The 20,709-nt window shown below is 46.8% G+C and overlaps 1 protein-coding gene across 1 annotated transcript in view; it reads right to left on the bottom strand.

Annotated features, from left to right (window-relative positions):
- Positions 1 to 20,709, bottom strand: part of LOC142573002 (uncharacterized) — a 99,492-nt gene that overhangs the window by 43,605 nt on the left and 35,178 nt on the right. The window contains exons 6-7 of the mRNA XM_075682488.1: positions 18,130 to 18,326; positions 3,817 to 3,985 (exon numbers count right to left, since the gene is read on the bottom strand). Of these exons, the coding sequence (XP_075538603.1) occupies positions 3,817 to 3,985; positions 18,130 to 18,326 (366 nt within the window). The remainder of the gene's footprint in view (positions 1 to 3,816; positions 3,986 to 18,129; positions 18,327 to 20,709) is intronic.

Here is a 20,709-nt window from a genome sequence, read left to right as displayed (position 1 = left end):
TTGTCATTGTTTCAATAAGCTCTACATATATATATATATATATATATATATATATATATATATGCACTAGGGACCAGCTTTGTTTCAGGGGCGCAGAGCCAAATCACTGTATATTTGACTGCGTGTCTAATGTCCCTGTGTGGTTGAATGAGATTTAAAGTTGAAGTTGTTTCCACAAACAAGATAACCTGTGTCACTCCTTATTTTTAGAAATCTCTCTTTGAGCTCAGACCCATCTGATTGCCGATGTAGTGAGGACGTTCATACTAATTGTTGCACGGGAGCACGATCTAAATGCTTTTGCTTGCCATGATGTAGAAGAAGGCAACTTATCGAGAAGCCAAGCGCAAGATTGGAGCATGGCACGATTGCCGCTGTGAGCTGCATGTAACGTGTGCTTGCACATACCAGCCATCTTAGAGAAATAAAAGAAAAGAACTGAATGCTTTTCAATTAAGAAAACTGACTCGGTATATGGCTTGACATCGATGGCCTAGTCGCCTGCTCGCACAATGAACACCTGGCAATGAAGACTCTCAGGGAGACGTAAACACTCATGAAGTCATCGGGTATGACGCCAGGCAAGCCTAACAGCTTGCTGAGCACATTTGATAGTTAACAAGACCCTAAATCAGCAAATGATTGTTATTCAAAAACGTCATTTCTTGTTCAGCAACCAAAAGGCTACAAAGAAAAATGCTGTTGTGGAGTCACGGCACATGTAGACAACCACTAACAACATCAATGGCTTTAACGGAAACCTGCCCACAGTATAAATTAGCAGACTGGGTACCACAATCAAGCGGTAAGACACAAGGAGGAACTGAAATCTTATGTTTTCACTTATGACACCGACGCCCCCCGTGCAAGCCCCGCTTCATCTTCAGCGTCCCTATACGTACACCGTCCCCATTATGATTTGTCATCTTTCTGTCTGTGAGCCATGAAGGAAATGAAAGCTTACGACTGCAACCTTGCTATAACTTACCAGCGCTCGGCCGCGGTGGCACTTGTGAGGCTACAACAAAGCTGCCAACGAACGTGCTCTTTAAGCTCGTTTCAAGAAGTAAAAGACTGCTGTCGGCAGAGCAAGCACCACTAGGGAAAATTCAGGAACATTTAGCAGCTTATCGAGCCTTCACGCAAAGAAGACGCAGAATCTAGCACTGCTCGAAAGATAGTGTGAATATTTTACTATAATGATCTCGATATAGACGAGTGTCATCATAACAGTCTACAGAGATTTTCTCAGACGAAATCATAAGTGAACGTCATGATACGTTCAGCTTGTATCTCAACTATGAAGTACTGCTGCTGGTAAGTACTGATGAGACGCCTCCCGTCTGTGTTTCTTGAACGCCCTTAAATGTAATCAGTGATGTTAACATCATCACCCTATTAGTGTCTAGTGTAGAAAAAAGGTCTTCTGCTCAGAGTGATCTAGGGCTACATTTGTTGAATGTGATTTTGTACCTGAATCGCTTGCATCCCTCAAGCCTATATCTCATTCTTTGATCTTATGCTCTGGGAAACAGCTCGTTATCAAGCGCACCAAGATGGCATATTGCAAAAGTTGTTTCACTTATTCTCAACTATAACAATAGCTAGTCGCCTTCGCTCTGGCATTCATATTACCTATTACCCCCTATAGCGTACGCCTACCTAACAAAGAAAACTTTTTTTAATGGCCTAGTGGGTCATCCTTTTCAGTGACGAATTATAAACAAGTATAGGCAAATGTGCGAAGTTTACATAATTTAATGCCAATGTGGTCGAGACTCCATCAAAGAAAGTCAAAGTGAGACAATGAATTTTTCTGCTCTTTTGTCGAGTCATCGTGAATGCAGAGTAATAAACATTATGGGGACGACAGCGCTGAGCCCACGACATGCATATCGTTTGCCGTCCGTCACGCATCGTTTCTTCAGAAAAAAAGAGAAACTGAATCATCTGCTCTAATCACGATCACTAGTTAATTATTCGCTGCAACCATTATCAGTAAGGGAAAATATTTCGCAATTGCTACCGAAATGCCACACGTCAAACATCCAGCCAAACGCGGGAGTCGTTTCACCAAAGGCGCCCTCTGTTGCAACAAATTTTGCTCAGGTGTAAGATGGAGGTTTTGAGTAAGAAGAACGTCGAGTTTACTTTAAGCTTCATGTGTGTGGTAGATTCCTTGTCATTATTACACAAGAATGGCAAAATAAGTCGTGTACTGAAATGAGTACGCCATGACGGAAGCAAGACGTGCTTGTAACTTAAAGTACCGTAAAATAAGCACAATAATAAGGAAAGAGGGGTGATTGTGTTCACAGAAAGACAATTGTAAAAGAGGGTATTCGCGCGTGTTCATCAAATATTCCCAGCCATTATCATTGTGTTTAATCTGGGCTACTTAATTTCCATTACTGGTCTTCGTTTCTTCCCCGTTATCGGAACATCGCTACCATAACTTTTCTTGCATAATCATTTTTATTTTGGCCGCATGAGCTGCTTCACGTCGTCATGTTTTTCATAACGTTGTGTTACATTGGCATTGATTCAAGTCTCTCTAACATCAGTGTAACCATTCCCCAAGTTTCGGTATCAAAAATGCCTACGCTTGCTCGCTTTTCTTGACGTGTGTACACGTATTCGAAACAAAATGTTGCAAGGTGGTTCCTCTGTCATATATACACTATCTTAAGCTAGGCGTCTCACGAGGCGCAAACGTTCATTGTTGTTGGCCTGTGACAATCATGCAATGGAGCAGTGGAAAGCGCAGGCGCAAGAACAGACAGGGCCTCTTCTCGAAACGCAGCGGTTTTCATCCTCACGATATCTGCGAGGAATTTCCTCACAGACCACTCTATAATTTCGGCGCAATCATTCCCTAAAGCTATGTTTTGTCGAATCGGAAGCACCGTGAGGGAGAACGGTTGCCACTACACGATGAGTAATATATGAATACTTGAAATAATTAGTTAGATTTTCGTAAATATGATCTAAATATTCGATATCGCGCCGAAGTCTTCGTATTTGTTTAATTTTTAAACAAACAGTGTATAGCAGCCCCTCTGTAATTCATGCTACTAGTTCTTTCTCATCGTGACACCTCTTATTTTCACTATTGTCCCGTATTACGTTGAGGCGAGTTTTCTTTGAAATTCATTTCTTGTATAAACTTTTCCCTTCCATTTGAGACTAATGGCATTGGTGATTGTGGAAATGTGTTGACAAAGACAGCCCCTAATGCGATCAGAATTCTTTGGCAACTTTATCCACTTCTCGTTACGTATCTAACATGCCAAAACACGGGGCACAGGCTCAGTGTACATTCGTGGTGAACTTCTCAGAGTGGGAATGTGCCAAACCTTAAAAACGTTCAACGTCGCTGCGTTGCTGGACGGAATCGAACCCTCGCTTCACGGATTCATCAAGCAATCTTAAGAGCCCGACGCTTTAGCGAGCAGTGCCGCCAGATGCTACAGCGGGTCGACCAAAGCGCGAGACAGCAGTGCGACCATTCAACGTGAGTCGTGACGCTATTTAGTAAGCACTCTGCACTTGAACATATCACCTCTGTGTCTGTCTCGTTACTTCTATAATTATAATCAGCAACATATTCATCGTAGCGTATATCATGACGCATAAAACATACAATCACAACACACCCGTCGTAAAAGAGTATACCTAGTTGCACTAACGTCGCAAATCATATCCATAGGGAACTTGAGCCGCCAGCTTTTGTTCTGTTTGACACGGGTCGAAAACGACGTAAATGCGAATGGCATAAATGGGAAACGCGTTTCCAGTCTAACTTTACTTCGTTACCTTTTCATCTTTGACCGTAGAAGGAAAGTGGTCCACCGACCAATACTTGTCACTGATCACCAAGCGGACACCACAGCATAAGAACTTGAAGTTGAAGGAAAACGACAGGTATATGGTGAGGTATTCGCAAGCCAGAAATACGTCGTCCGCGCTGTACAGACCGGTAGCCCTGCGAACGAAAAAGTGGTTCAGACATGAAAGGCAAGCTACTACACTGACATATTTGGCCCTCCACGAGGCTCATAGTGATATCAGCGTTGCTTTGTCATTTATACCCAAAATAATAGACACCCCATGGTCATACACACTCCATGGCGGGTGTGTATAACCGCGCATACACGCCCGCCATGGGGCAGTTCTCATTGCGTGAATCACATTTACTCGGATCTAGAGAGTTGAATTATAGTTTTCGTGCTGTTGTTTGCTTTTACGCTAAGCGGCAGCAGCTATGTGCCTTCTAATGACGCATGTTGTCGGATCTATTACACACATTGCACAGCCTTTTCGAACTTATTTCAATGACAAAGTAAGTAACGATAGCGCAATTTTGCCAGTACATGTGGCCAGTAAACAAAGTCAGAACTGCACTTCAATAGAAAGCTTTGTGAAGTCCTTTCTGATGAAAATTGTGCACGGGGCTGTGCAATACTAATGCGCGCAGTTGGTTCATACAAGTATAGAATATATTTCTAATTTTCTGATCTAAAAACACAACAAAAATACAAGGCCGTTATTTTGCTATATGGCTCATGACGCGGAAAATCCGGTGTAATTGTCTGCGTTGGCGTGACCACAAGATGGTCCAGAAAGGCTACGAACACTCGACCTTCGGTGGAAGTAGAACCCACGACCAATGTTAGGGGTGGAATGAACAACCATTGGTGTTAATTAAGCCGAAGTCTATTAAAGTACAGTTAATTAGCATGTAGTTAATTATGGTACTCGAACCCACGACTTTTGGTTGCTATCGAACCCTCAACCTATGGTGGGAGTCGAACTCATCACCCTTGGACCCAGGGATGTAATAGACAGGATACAGTAAGTCCGTTAGACAGGATACGAGTAAGCTATCGCAGGAGACGAAAGATCTGATCAAGAAACACCAATGTATGAAAGCCTCTAACCCTACAGCTAGAATAGAACTGGCAGACCTTTCGAAGTTAATCAACAAGCGTAAGACAGCTGACATAAAGAAGTATAATATGGATAGAATTGAACATGCCCTCAGGAACGGAGAAAGCCTAAAAGCAGTGAAGAAGAAACTAGGAATTGGCCAAATTCAGATGTATGCGTTAAGAGACAAAGCCGGCAATATCGTTACTAATATGGATGAGATAGTTCAAGTGGCTGAGGAGTTCTATAGAGATTTATACAGTACCAGTGGCACCCACGACTGTAATGGAAGAGAGAATAGTCTTGAGGTATTCGAAATCCCACAGGTAACGCTGGAAGAAGTAAAGAAAGCCTTCGGCGCTATGCAAAGCGGGAAGGCAGCTGGGGAGGATCAGGTAACAACGGATTTGTTGAAGGATGGTGGGCAGATTGTTCTAGAGAAACTGGCCACCCTGCATACGCAATGCATCATGACCTCGAGCGTACCGTAATCTTGGAAGAACGCTAACATAATCCTAATTCATAAGAAAGAGGACGCCAAAGACTTGAAAAACTATAGACCGATCAGCTTACTGTCAGTTGCCTACAAACTATTTACTAAGCTAATCGCAAATAGAATCAGGAGCACCTTAGACTTCTGTCAAGCAAAGGACCAGGCAGGATTCCGAAAGGCTACTCAACAATAGACCATATTCACACTATCAATCTGGTGATAGAGAAATGTGCGGAATATAACCAACCCTTATATATACCTTTCATTGATTATTAGAAAGCGTTTGATTCTGTCGAAACCTCAGCAGTCATGGAGGCATTACAAAATCAGGGTGTAGACGAGCCGTATGTAAAAATACTGAAAGATATCTATAGCGGCTCCACAGCCACGGTAGTCCTCCATAAAGAAAGCAATAAAATCCCAATAAAGAAAGGCGTCAGGCAGGGAGATACGATCTCTCCAATGCTATTCGCAGCCTGTTTACAGGAGGTATTCAGAGACCTGGATTTGGAAGAATTGGGGATAAAAGTGAGAGGAGAATACCTTAGTAACTTGCGATTCGCTGATGATATTGCCTTGCTTAGTAACTCAGGGGACCAATTGCAATGTATGCTCACTGACCTGGAGAGGCAAAGCAGAAGGATGGGTCTAAAAATTAATCTGCAGAAAGCTAAAGTAATGTTTAACAGTCTCGGAAGAGAACACCAGTTTACGATAGGTAGCGAGGCACTGGAATTGGTAAAGGAATACATCTACTTAGGACAGTTAGTGACGGCAGACCCGGATCATGAGACTGAAATAATCAGAAGAATATGGGAGGGCTGGGGTGCGTTTGGCAGGCATTGTCAGATCATGAACAGCAAGTTGCCATTATCTCTCAAAAGAAAAGTATATAATAGCTGTGTCTTACCAGTACTCACCAATGAGGCAGAAACCTGGAAGCTTAAGGAAAGGGTTCTACTTAAATTGAGGACGACGCAACGAGCTATCTAAAGAAGAATGATGGGTGTAACGTTAAGGTATAATAAAAGAGCAGATTGGGTGAGGGAACAAACGCGAGTTAATGACATCTTAGTTGAAATCAAGAAAAAGAATTGGGCACGGGCCGGACATGTAATGAGGAGGGAAGATAACCGATGGTCATTAAGGGTTACGGACTGGATTCCAAGGGAAGGAAAGCGTAGCAGGGGGCGGCAGAAACTTAGGTGGGCGGATGAGATTAAGAAGTTTGCAGGGACGACATGGCCACAATTAGTACTTGACCGGGGTTGTTGGAGACGTATGGGAGAGGCCTTCGCCCCGCAGTGGGCGTAACCGCGCTGATGATGATGATGATGAGCAACACTGCAAGGTAGAAAATACGATCTCTAGTAACACAGGTAAACTAAAGTCACAAAGCACCGCCTGGGTTTTGAGGAACTACGCAGCTAAATGGCTAGGGTCAGTTCGGACTTACACTTTTCCAACTTGTGAATTTTGCTGAAAATGTAATTTTGGCGACGTTGGCCGGTGGGCTATATCGGCTTTGTACAAACGAAAAATTATTCTCCTTATTAAACATATATTGCGAAAGGCCCCACACTACCACATCGCAAGATGCCATCTAACTATCGGGATATGCGGTTTTTATTGCAGCACCCTATTCAACTATAACATGGGCTGCGTAGGAGACATACGCTTCTTTATCAAGGTTGGCTTTCAGAACTGCCGTCAAAATGAAAACGACTGCCGTATATTCCTGACTAATAGCCACACCCCTGCATGGGGATCAGTTGTAACTTAGAAGCCAAGAATTTCGACAAAACATTCGCACGGAGGAAGAATGGCATCCTGTGCGCTGACGAATTTTCATTCACAGTTTACTTTCATGCGCCGCCACAACCTACAACGTCCCTCCGTGGCCGTGGCAAGTCGCCAGCTCTATGTTTTATTTGTGCGGTTAGTTTTCACGGCGAGCTATTTCGCCTCAACAGCCAGCTACTGGAAGTCCGCAATGAAGAGAAAGCCTCTGATGGCGTAGCGCGCTTGATTTAAGCTCAAGGTTGCAGCGTATGCTGAGGAGCACGGCCAGCGAGCAGTCGTTCGCAACAGCGGCGTTCAGGACAAGCGCGTACACAGGTGGCTTAAGTAGAACGTGGAGCTCGCCCCAAAGAACAAATCGAGGAAGGCGTTAAGTAGGAAAGCGTCGATGCTCCAAGAACACGCATTCGGAAAAATTAGACCCGCTCTCCCGTTCAAAGGCCGACCCTCTCCGGAATGGAAAAAAAATTGCGCGCCTCTTATGCGGATGTATACAGTATATGGATTTAGCTTTCTGAGAGGCCTCCTTCTATTCTCAAGTCATATTGTCGCCATCTGATGCCTACTACGCGGGACGGCTGTGCTGTGTGATGAACAACTTGTGTCACGCCGCCAGACCCAGGGCGAAAGTGTGGACATTTCAAATACATGGACCGCTCGCAGCCGTTGAATAATTATGCAGTAATCCACTGGAGTTATATAACTATGCGGAAGTATTGTGTCACTTTCTAATCTCCACACATACAAATCGACGTATCTTCTCTACCGCAATTGAAGAAGCAGTAAACGGTGTATTAAAGGTATGCTTTTTGGCATTGTAATCTGTTTTGGCTCTTGATCCGACCAGTATAAACCCTTATCAGCCTTTATTGATCATTATCAACCTAATCTGACTCAATCCGACCTTTATCAACGCTTATCGGTTCCTATCAGATTCGATCCGGCGCTTATCAAGCATGATCGGTTTTTATCGGAATCGCTCCAACTCTTATCAACCCTTATCTGTACTTATCAACCTTTACAGACATTATGCGGCCTTTATCAACGCTTATCGGTCGTTATCAACCTTACCGGAATCGAACCAAGCCTTATAGAACCTTATCAGCCCTTATCAGTCTCATCGGATTTGATCCGACAGTTATAAACCCTCATCGGTCCTTATCAACATTATCAGAATTGCTGCAAGCATTATAAGCCTTTATCACTCTTGAGCACATTATCCATCCGCATCGAACCATTATCACCCGTAATCAGACATACCATAAGCCCTCATCACACCTTATCAACTCCTTGATTGCTTATCTCTCTACTTGGCGACAACACAGGAAACGCGGTACAACATATTCGTATGGTTCAGATATATTCCCCTTCTGCAACTGGTCGTATTTCAAGCAGTGAGAGGAAAAAAATGGTGTAGGAATGTCTTTATAATCTTCATAAGCTGGAATCGGAAACGGCTGCATTTCGATGGGGGCTAAATGCGAAAAAACCCGTGCACTTAGATTTAAGTGCACGTAAACGAACCACAGGTGGTCCGAACTTCTAGAGTCTCCCGCTACGGCGTGCCTGATACCAGATCGTGGTTTTGTCATGTAAAACTCCATTATTTAATTTTTAAACAAAATGCCTGGTGCATGAATAAAAAACTCGACCTTGTTTAAAGCCATCTGCGAAAGAGCGGTGCATAGGAGCGCACGTATTTGCTTGCGTACAACTCGTGCCTTGCACGTTAACACCTGAAGAACCAAAGCGCCAGGGCCTGCTGGACGATCGTCGGCATGGAAAATTTCAAGCCCATCACAGACATCTATTATAATGGTGGGCTGGTCACAAACACGGAAGATATTGCCAAAGAATTTCAAAGATATTGCTACGGCACAGTATGTGCGATCACCAAAGGCGAGCAGTGTGAAGACGACGACGGCGATTAGAAGCTAGCGCGGGCTGTTGCCTCTTGGCCAAGCGCAGCGTATTGCCTTGTAAATATACTTGTAAATAGCTTTTCGTCGGTGTCTTCCTACGTAACATATCTGGCGGAGGTGGATGTTCCCTGTACCTCGTCACGGAGCTTCGCAGTGGACGGTACGTCGAGCCTTCCTTCATGGCTCCCGGCGACGATAACCCGACTCCGCCGGCTCCGACACCTGCTGCCACTTCGACGACCTACATCACTCTCCCCGCTCCCCGTGATCCTGGCGTATTCTCAGGCAAAGATGGGGAAGACGTCGATGACTGGATCAGCCTGTATGAACACGTGAGCCGCAATAACCGGTGGGACCCTACTATTATGCTCGCCAACGTAGTCTTTTACCTCGGTGGCACACCTAGAGTTTGGTATCGCACGCACGAAGATGAGCTCACCAGTTGGGATTCACTTAAGACACAGCTTCGAGACTTGTTCGACAACCCCTACGGTCACCAACTTGCCGCGCAGAAGGCGCTTTCCGGCCATGTGCAGACGTCATCAAAACCCTATGTCACGTACATTCAGGACGCCTTGGCTCTGTGCCGCAAAGTTGACACCCACATGACTGAGTCAGACAAGGTTTCCCACATCCTCAAAGGCATTGCCGATGACGCCTTCAACTTGCTCGTGTGCAACAACGTAGCGACGGTGGATGCTGTTATAAAAGAGTGCCGCCGCGTGGAACTCGCCAAAAGCCGACGTATTGACCAGAAGTTTGCCCGTCTGCCCAACACCCCAGCGACATCTTCCTGTGCCGACGCTCCTCGTCCCAACAACACTGCCGATGTTACCAGGATCGTCCGGCGTAAGATCGAGGCCGCCTATCCGGCTGCCTTCGACTCCAGTCCCACCAACACATCTGCAGTCACGGTCTCAGTGATCCAGGCAGTTGTCCGCCAGGAGTTCGAAAACATGGATCTTCACACCATCTGCTCGGCCCATCGCCCTGAAACCCGCCCGGCTTCTTTCATTCCGCCCCGTCCCGCATCTTCTTACCCACCACGTTTCCGCAACCCATCTGAATGGCGCACTGCTGACGACAAGCTCATTTGCTTCTACTGCCATCGAATCAGGCACATTTCTCGGCACTGTCGCAGTCGCTGGGGTTCCCCGATCCGGTCTACTTACCCTGCCTACTCTCGCTCCCCAGGTGGCCCTTCTCGTCCCTTTGCCGCACGCTCCGATAATGGCGCCAATGATTCTCCTGCAACGAACCGCCCCTATTCTCGTTCGCCTTCGCCTCAACGACGACAATCTCGCTCTCCCCAGCCCCGTCGCTCCTATTCGCCGACTCCTTTCGGACGCCGCTCCCAGCCGGAAAACTAGACGATGCAGCGCCTCGAGGTGACGCTGCATTGCTCCTTACGCCGCCAAATCCTCTACTGACGTTGCCAACTCATCTGAACCTTCTTGACGTGCAAGTCGACGGTGTTTCTGTGTCTGCACTCATAGACACTGGGGCGCATTTGTCCGTAATGAGCGCTGACTTTCGTAACCGGCTCAAGAAAATTATCACGCCCGCCACGACGCCTGCTGTCCGTGTCGCCGATGGCGGAACAGCCCCCGTAATTGGTATGTGTTCCGCCCGCGTCTCCTTCGCCGATCGCTCAACAATCGTGCTATTCACAGTCATCGCCCACTGTCCCCACGACATCATCCCTGGCTTAGACTTCCTCTCCGCACATTCTGTTCTCATCGATTGTTCCGCCAGTACTCTCCGCCTTGACCTGCCTGTTCTCGATACTGCTGAACCACAACCCAGTCGCCTCAGTTCCGCCGACTTCGTTCGCTTGCCACCTTCGGCACTGACCTACGTTGACCTAGTGTCATCCCCACCAGTCCCCGACGGTCACTACATCGCGGCTCCTATGCAAGACGTCCTCCTTACACACGGGATCACAGTACCTCATACAGTTTTATCTATTACGGCGAATTGCGTCTGCCTACCAGTGATCAACTTTGGCTTGACGACACAAGTGCTGCCACGTGGGATGTGTCTGGCCCACCTTTGCTTCTTCGAGGATCACTCAGTAGCATCCATTGCAGTAGACGACACTTCATCCGATACTCCTCTACCATCGCAGTCGGCAAATCGTACCATCGCTGACTTACAGAAAATGATTGCCCCCGACTTGCCGTCCGAGCACGCTCGTGAACTCCACCGCGTTCTGTTTTCCTACCACGATATTTTTGACTTTAACGATCGTCCTTTGGCCGAAATTACAGCTGTCAAACATCGCTATAATACCGGCGATGCCCCTCCTATTCATCGCCGCCCGTATCGAGTGTCCCCAGCTGAGCGTCAAGTTATTCACGCAGAAGTTCGCAAAATGCTTGCCAAGAACATTATTGAACCATCATATAGTCCATGGGCGTCCCCTGTAGTACTGGTCAAAAAGAAGGGTGGCTAATGGCGCTTTTGCGTGGATTATCGGCACCTTAATAGGGTTACCAAAAAGGACGTGTATCCCCTACCTCGGATTGATGACGCCTTTGACTGCCTCCACGGTGCTCGCTATTTCTCCTGTATTGACCTTCGCTCCGGCTACTGGCAGATTGCCGTGGACGATCTCGACCGTGAGAAGACTGCTTTTGTCACACCCGACGGTCTTTATCAATTCAAAGTGATGCCGTTCGGTCTATGTAACACCCCTGCCACTTTTGAACGCATGATGGACTCCCTTCTTCACGGATTCAAACGGTCCACGTGCCTGTGCTACCTGGACGACGTTATCGTATTCTCCCCAACGTTCGCTACGCACCCCGAGCGCCTCTCAGCAGTCCTGGACGTTTTTCGTCTCACCGGTCTGCAACTCAACGCATCCAAGTGCCAATTCGGCCGTCGGCAGATTACCGTCCTTCGCCATCTCGTTGACGCGAACTGAGTGCAACTGGACCCAGGCAAGATCCATGCTGTTGCGCACTTCCCTGTTCCGAAGTGTGTCAAGGATGTGCGCAGCTTCATCGCTTTGTTCGTACTTCCGCCGTTTCGTGAGAAATTTCGCCGCCATAGCACGACCACTAACCGAGCTTTTGAAATAAGACGCCACTTTCCAGTGGGGCGATAACGAGGCCTCTGCATTCTCACATCTAATCAACATTCTCACAACGCCTCCCGTTCTGGCCCATTTCGATCCTTCTGCGCCTACCGAAGTCCGTACTGATGCCAGCGGTCACGGAATTTGCGCGGTACTGGCACAACGCCAGCGTGGCCACGACCGGGTTATCGCTTACGCCAGCAGGCTCCTCTCACCCGCGGAGCGCAACTATTCCATCACTTAGCGTGAGTGTCTGACCCTAGTTTGGGCGGTTGCGAAATTCCGCCCATGCTTATATGGCCGATCCTTTTCCGTTGTCACAGACCGTCACGCGCTTTGCTGGTTATGCTCACTGAAAGATCCTACAGGAATACTTGGTCGCTGGGCCTCACGCCTCCAAGAATATTCGTATACTGTCACCTATAAATCTGGCCGACTACACAAGGACGCTGACTGCCTGTCTCGCTACCCGGTCGACGAGCCAGACGACGCCGACAGTAGTAGCGCCAACGGCATTTTCTCTGTGTCTGCCTTCGCTAACATCGCCGATGAGCAGTACCGAGACCTATCGCTGCGAGCACTTATCGAGCGTCTGCGCTCTACACCTACCGACGCATCCGTTCGCCGATATGTCCTCCAGGGCGGCATTCTGTATCGAAGGAACTTCCTCCCTGACGGCTCTGACCTTCTTCTTGTCGTGGCAAAACAGCTACGACAGACTGTGCTCTTTGAGATGCATGACGCACCCACTGCAGGACATCTTGGGGTAACCCGCACGTACGACCGCGTCTGCCGCCGCTTCTATTGGCCTGGTCTCGCTCGCTCCGTTCGACGCTATGTTGCTGCCTGTGATCCCTGCCAGCGTCGGAAAACACCTTAGGTGCTCCCTGCCGGTCATCTCCAGCCGATCACCGTCCCTGTGGAACCGTTCTTTCGTGTTGGATTAGACCTACTCGGTCCCTTTCCCACGTCATCCTCTGGGAACAAATGGGTAGCTGCCGCGACTGATTACGCCACCCGATACGCTATCACTCGGGCTCTCCCTACCAGTTGCGCCACTGACGTCGCGGACTTTCTCTTGCGTGACATTATCTTGCTTCATGGCGCCCCGCGACAGCTCCTTACTGACCGTGGTCGAAACTTTCTCTCGACAGTTATCGCTGACATTGTGCGTTCCTGCTCCATTCAACACAAACTGACTATCTCATACCATCCTCAAACCAATGGCCTGACAGAGCGGTTAAACCGTACTCTTACCGATATGCTGGCCAAATGCGTTTCCAAGGACCACCACGACTGGGACATTGCCTTTCCTTACGTAACATTTGCGTACAATTCTTCCCGGCACAACACCGCTGGATTTTCTCCCTTTTATCTACTGTACGGTCGCGAACCTACTTTGCCCTTAGACACGGCACTTCCTCGTGCTTCGGTCTCAACAAGCGAATATGCGCGCGACGCCATCGCCCTCGCCGACCATGCACGCCAGCTTGCCCGTGCTCGACTGACGGCCTCACAAACCACTCAGCAGTGCCAGTACAACGCCCGCCATCGTGACGTACAGTTTTCGCCTGGTGCGCTCGCGCTCCTGTGGTCGCCCACTCGTCACGTCGGACTTTCAGAGAAGCTCCTTTCGCGATACACAGGGCCCTACCGCGTGCTGCGCCAGGTGACGCCTGTGACTTACGAAATTGCTCCTGTGGGTTCAACCTCGTCCTCTCCTCTGGCATCTAGTGATGTCGTACACGTCAGTAGGCTCAAGGCCTACTACACTGCTTCCGAGTCCGATCTTTAGTCGCTCCGGGACGGCGCTTTTGCTGCCGGGGGTAGTGCTACGGCACAATATGTGCGATCACGAAAGGCGAGCAGTGTGAAGACGACGACGGCGATTAGAAGCTAGCGCGGGCTGTTGCCTCTTGGCCAAGCGCAGCGTATTGCCTTGTAAATATACTTGTAAATAGCTTTTCGTCGTTGTCTTCCTACGTAACAATATTGTATAGCGCTGCTCATCTCTTCTCACGCACCTAATCCTGATGTTCTGACACACTTCCTCTCACTAGTGAGCCCTCTCTCAGAAGATGATGATTGTGTTATTAGTGGACCATTTACCCAACAAGAGATTGACCTTGCCATTGATCAGTGACCGCTTTAACAAAACACCAGCTCCTAATGCAACCTTGCATAATGTTAAGTTGCCTTTGCGTTTACATTGAGCCCTGATTTATTTGAAGTCTTTACTGCTAGTTTTGATGGAGATTGCTTAGCACGATCATTTACAAAATGTCAAATTACCTTCGTCCCTAACAGACGTGCCAAAGAAAAGTTATGGTCTTTATAATGCTATAGGCCCATTAACCTGACGAATGTAGACTACAAAACTTTATGCAAGTGCCTTACGTAATCGACTGCAGTATGAAACGTCATTAATTGTTGAACCTCGCCAGACATGCGAATTAAAACGTAGTTCCATACAAACTTACATCTTATCTGAACAGCTATTCAGTATTGCTCATCCCTCTGTGACCGCTTTGCACTACTTCAGGCCAATTAAGCAATAGCATTTGACCGAATGACCCACGCCTACATATTCAAACTCTTCGTCATCCTCCTCCTCCTCCTCCTCCTCCTCCTCCTCATCATCATCATCATCATCATCATCATCATCATCATCATCATCAGCCTGTTTACCCCCACTGCAGGGCAAAGGCCTCTCCCATATTTCTACAACTACACCGGTCATGTACTAATTGCGGCCATGTTGTCCCTGCAAACTTCTTAATCTCATCCACCCACCTAACGTTCTGCCGCCCCCTGCTCCGTTCAAACTCTTATAATATATTAATGCTGGCACCGTTCGTTACAAAGTTGCTCGAATGTGCTACATTAAGTGTTCTGCCAGTATCATTGTTAAAAGTAATCTGTGCGAGCCGGTGTCCATTCTTTCCTCTGTTAAATAGGGCTGTCCGTTATCTCCACTTCTATTCGTCCTTTATTTAGAACCAATGTGTATAAGCATTCTAAAGTGCAGTGACAAGAGTGGTTTTAACATTTTGGGCAACGAACTCAACACCTTGGAATACGCACGTGATCTAGCCTTTTTCTGCTATAACAAACCGAGCTTTGTCGGTTTTATCATTGACTAAAATATTTAGTAGGGCCTCTAGTGCCCAGAAAAATTGGTCGAAAGTCTCAGGTATCTCGTTTCGTTTTTGGGGATGTACGCCGACTCACTATGCTGGTGTATAATGGACAACCATGCCACCTAAATACCTTGCTGTTCTTTTTGATGCGTGAAAACTTAGTGTACATTTCTCGTGAGAACATGCACCGGAACTTTAACGGCATCGGGATACTTTTACGCCAAACCACCTTTCTGCCGCAGGTGGGGCAGCGGCTTGTAATTTGTTTCTGGCTAAAAAGCTATTTTATGTAGTGCAAATAATTCATTGAACCCGCACTTGCAATCAACGTTCTTTTTTATTGCGTGGTCTTCTAAGGTTGGGCGCGTTGTGAGTAAGCGTGTTGGCATAGCATATTAGAGGCATAGCAACATTTGGACGACACACACAGAAGAGAAACACGCACCACAGAGCGCTACTTGCAACTGTCGTTTTATTCCCTTACCAATGGAATAAATACCGGAAGATTCTCGGGGGGGGGGGGTACCAAAAAAAATATTTTTACAAACATGGGCATCCACCAATGCCCAGCCAGCTTTGTCATGTGATTATTTTTGTCATCGCCAATAAGGAACCACGATACAAAATTCCAGGTTAGCGCGTAAGGAAATCTATTTCCTTTGCACTAAGGGAAACTGATGGCATGCTGACGCACAAACTTCCCAAACGTGCAATCTCAGCGGCTTCGATTATTTCTCGCGTCATTCATAGTGGTATTCTACCTATAGGAGTATGAGGCAATATAATATCTTTAGACTCTTATGTAGTGGTGACTTGGTTATATTCATCTGTTTGTGCGACAGATTGCTGCTTTTTTATTTTTTCGGGATATTTCACTGCCAATACGACTATGGTTCATACAAGTCAACTTAGCCAATGATTTACCTAACCTGGCAGTTTCTTCCCAATATTCTGAACGACCTTGTTCTGGGGCTTTGCGTGTGAAGTGTATTTGGCTGTGAGATTGCCCTTGATTTTGTTTTCTACTGAATATCTCCACACAGCGTCAAGAAAACAACGGTATAAAGATTTGATATCAATGATATGCTAACCTCCCGTTTACAGTTCTACACTCTCTAGTCTCCCAGGGCTGTTGCACTGTCGAGCACAAGGTCGAAGGATCGAATCCCGGCTGCGGTGGCCTCATTGCGATATTGGCGAAAGGTAGAAAGGCCTGTGTCCCGTGCATGGGGGGCAGGGTAATTATCCCCTGGTGGTCAAAATTAATCTGCAGTTTTCCAGTACGGCATGCCTCATGATCGATTCACGGTTTTGGCACGTAAAAGACCGGAGTTCAATTCACTCCAGTGTGGCAGGGTACGACGCACTTAAACGAGTCCGAAAGATGCCTTTATCCCCTTGTACAAAGAGATGCTTCTTTTATATTGCATAGTGAAATGTTACCCGTTAAAACTTGCTTGAACAAAAAAGGCATTCCTCTATCGACTGTGAATTGTCGCCTTTGCGAAGTTCCCGAGACCATACAGCATTACTTCATAAGTTTTGAAGACGCGACAGTAAGTTGGTATGCGGTTCAACGAACTCTTAAGAAAGACTCCATTTTGAATCAGCATACTATCCAATACTTGATTGCAGCCCACGGAGAAGAGGCGCCTTTTGATGTGTTTTTCCTTATTGAACTACATAGCTTATGGAAGACACGCATGTTGGACTGAAACGCTGAACCAATTGTTTTGTTCAAATTTCTCTAGGCCCAAAATATTGGTCACTTGAAGGACATGTATGACGTAACAGTTTCAACCGGAATGGTACCACTTGATAGGTTCCCTGTCCTTGCCACTTTTTAAAGTTAAAAATTACTAGTAGTTCTTGCGTGATACACGGTGCGCTCAGCGTGATTTATAGGTCCTTTTTAGCCCATGAATACGAGGTGTGTGAAGCACGTTTCTCGCCTATACATGATGCTATAAATACCAAATAAGAAAAAAAGTGGTGGGTGTTTAGCTTAGTGGGTAAGACACTCGGCTTCTGAGCGTGAGATCGTAGCTACGAAACTCACGACCGCCAACATTTTATCTCGAATTTCTCGTTTCGAACTTATTCTTCTTTTTCTTCTGGAGCGCATCGTGTTACGCGTTATGGACAAACCAACGGACCGATTCCCTGGGTGAGTCGCCTAAGAATGCATTTGCATTAAAATGGTTAAAACAGTTAAAACGGCGACCAGACCTTAGCCGTTGCGCGCCGAATTTCACCTCCTTCCCCACGGCACGCACGACGCCCGAATGTCTGCGTTGGTGCGCCAGCACTGTCTCCTTTCAGTAAGCGATACGGTTAAGGTTCGTGTGCGCATTCGCTCGCTCTCCTCCTCCTCGGCGAGGACAGACGTTGGCAGTGCCCGTGCGTGCGAGTGTGGACGTTAGTGCCTTTCCCCCTGCTTGGCCAGTAGTGGTTAGAAAATCCGTTGAAGTTACTTTCACGTGCAGAGTGTTCGATCTCTCCTTCTTCTAAGCGAGGGTGTTCCGAAGCCTATAAAAGACGCTCCCTCAAGCGCAGTGCATTCAGCACGAGCTAGTTTGTCTGTCGCTCTCCGGCAGGCAGCTTGTAGAGCTCACCGCTCCGTAGCCATGTAATTAAAAGTTCTTTGTTGTTCGTTACCTCGATTGTCTCGCTTCAGACCACTAGGCCCATGGCCCTCGGTGCAATTGTTGTCAGATATGGTAGATTCCCAATATACAATGGTCTCCTTTAATTTATACTTACTCCGTTGCGTAGACTTTTCCAAGAAACCGTTCCTCCGCGATTTCAACAATTTTGGATCGACCAGTTGTTCCAGATGTGTATGTCATGGCGAGGATTCGCCCTGGGCAACTCCTGACCTCTTGGTAATCCTCTTCATTGTAAGTGTCAAAGTTGGAGATCGAAATAAATCCAGGCACATCACCGAAAGCAAAACATGCCTGAAAAATACGTTGCAGTAATACTTTTAGTAACACCTTTATTTCTTTATACACACGCAAGAAAAGGGAAAGATGCAAAAATCACTTTATACGCCTAACGAAGGCTTCTTGTGTTAGATTCATTGCGATTCACCAAGGAACTAACCTATTGTTCCTTAAACAATTGTATGGGCTAAATTCTCTCAGCATTGGTATGCTAGAAACAACAACGGGGCATTTCGTAAAGACTAAATTGGTCCGGATATACTGGCAACTACGTTCACTTTCTGGCTCAATATATGATAACAAAAGCGTTACTTTACACGTTTTACGCCATTGGCACTTTGGGAAGTCTGTAAACAAGACTTACAAACACCAAGCAAACACTTAGCTCTTGCTAATGTGACAGAAAGATGCGGCCGTATTCAGAGGGTGCACGCTAGTGAGGCCTCGCTGAGTCAGCCGATCAAGCCTGTTCATGCAAATTAAATATTATTAAGTTGTGGGGATATACGAGCCAAAACTACGGTCTTATTACGAGGCACGCCGTAGTGGGGGACATCGAATAATTTGGACCATCTGGGGTTTTTTAACTTGCCCATAACTTAGAGCAAGTACACGATTGTTTTCGCTTTTAGCGCCCATGGAAATGCGGCCGCCGTGGCTGGTATTGAATCCCGCGACCTCGGGCTTCGTAGCCCAACACCATAGCCGCTAAACGACGGCGGATTTTCATGAAGATTGTCTGACTATGGTTTGTGAGGCGTCCATTAAACCGCAGGGCATCTCTTTGCACGAGGCCAAAAGGTGATCATCCACGAAGTGGGTGCGCCCTCTTCATAGGTCGGCTTCACAAGTGCGGTGTTGACTTTGTCTCATTTAAAACTTGTGACGAAAAATGTTTTAAGAAAAAAAAAACTGGTCTAGTATTTCCTAATCTTGGGAAGAGTTATTTTCTTTGCCTTTCTTCTCAAAGATCAGCCACTCAGAGGCCGACAAGGAATATAAGCGGAGTGCAGCTGCGTCTCTAATAGAAGAGCCAATTGAAAATAAATTTGGTCTTTGCAGACTACAGTTAGTGCGCCCCTACTTATGAAGTCTCGCAATTGTAGAACCATGACCATCTGTGCAATGTTGCTGGAGCAGTCATACAAGAAAAAGCATTAATCCTGCCTTGTACAATACAGACAAGAGCAGCCTTCAGGGATTCCTAGAACAGTCCTTTCATAATGAAGGTGGTAATTACAGCAAGCCGTTTGTGTGCATTAAACAAATCGGAGCTCTTCTCCTTACGTACATTTATTGCCAACCGTTCTGTTAAGAGTGCTCTTGGCTGTTCTGAACATCGCAGGCTAAAGATGCAACCGCTATGACAAGGTTTCTTCCGCAGCCACGGAACTGGGGAGTAACTATCTTTGAGTTCCAGCTTCTCTGTAGGTCGCCGTCTATATTTATCTCTGCTTTTCATGTCTACATATCGGAACACATCTTCACGGTATACCTGACAGCAACATTAAACGTGAGCACTCGTGCGGCGTAGAATGTAAGCTCTTGAAGTTCATGCCTATTCCAGAGTGTGTAGTCCTCCTTTATTTGAAGAAGGCCAGAAGCTTCGTGGAACTGTAGCTGAAACTGCGAAGTCACCTTGGAGCACAAGTTGAAAATTGAGAGGCTCTTTCTCGAGTTGCTTGTCGGCGATTGACACTATTCTGATAAAAAGAAACAGCAGGGGGCGCGTGTGTAGCGCGAATGTTTATGTGTTAGGTCGTGGTGCGGGCTACATGTTTTCACTCCCGATGTTGATCTCGGCGAATCGTTCGAAGATAACAAGGTCCAGCTTCTTCCACGGCACTTTTCTGTGAAGAATGTTTCATGGCATTCCAGTTTAAGCTGCTACGCTCCTGTCCAGTGCTCGAGTGCTCGCCAGATTTCTAAGCATACACTCCTCCGGCTGAAGGCGCTATCACTACGACGACATGATAACAGGAGGACAATTATGAAATGATGAAAGCAGTATATCGAAAACAGCATGGCAACGATGGCATGAGGATACTGTGATGATGACGAGTGTGTGAGGACGATGGGGTGACGACTCTATGACAGCCAGTGCATAAGGTCGATAGCGTGGCGTCGATTGTGTGACGACGACAGTATGACAAGAATTGAACAACGAAACTTGATTGAAAAGGATGGAATGACCGCGACATAACTCTGACGATGGTATAACAACGATACCGCGACAGTGACTGTATGAGGACGACCCACTGACGTCGATAACATGACAACGTCGGAATCGCGATGGAATGACGTCAGCATGAATACGATGGTATGAAAAAGAACGGATGACATTGATGGAACGACAAAGGCGAAATGGTGACAACGACGCGAAAAATGGGATGACGAC

Source organism: Dermacentor variabilis, chromosome 2 (assembly GCF_050947875.1).
Source record: "Dermacentor variabilis isolate Ectoservices chromosome 2, ASM5094787v1, whole genome shotgun sequence".
Classification (NCBI taxonomy): domain Eukaryota; kingdom Metazoa; phylum Arthropoda; class Arachnida; order Ixodida; family Ixodidae; genus Dermacentor; species Dermacentor variabilis.
Note: the sequence above shows the minus strand (reverse complement) of the source record. Positions and strands in the feature narration are given on the sequence as shown.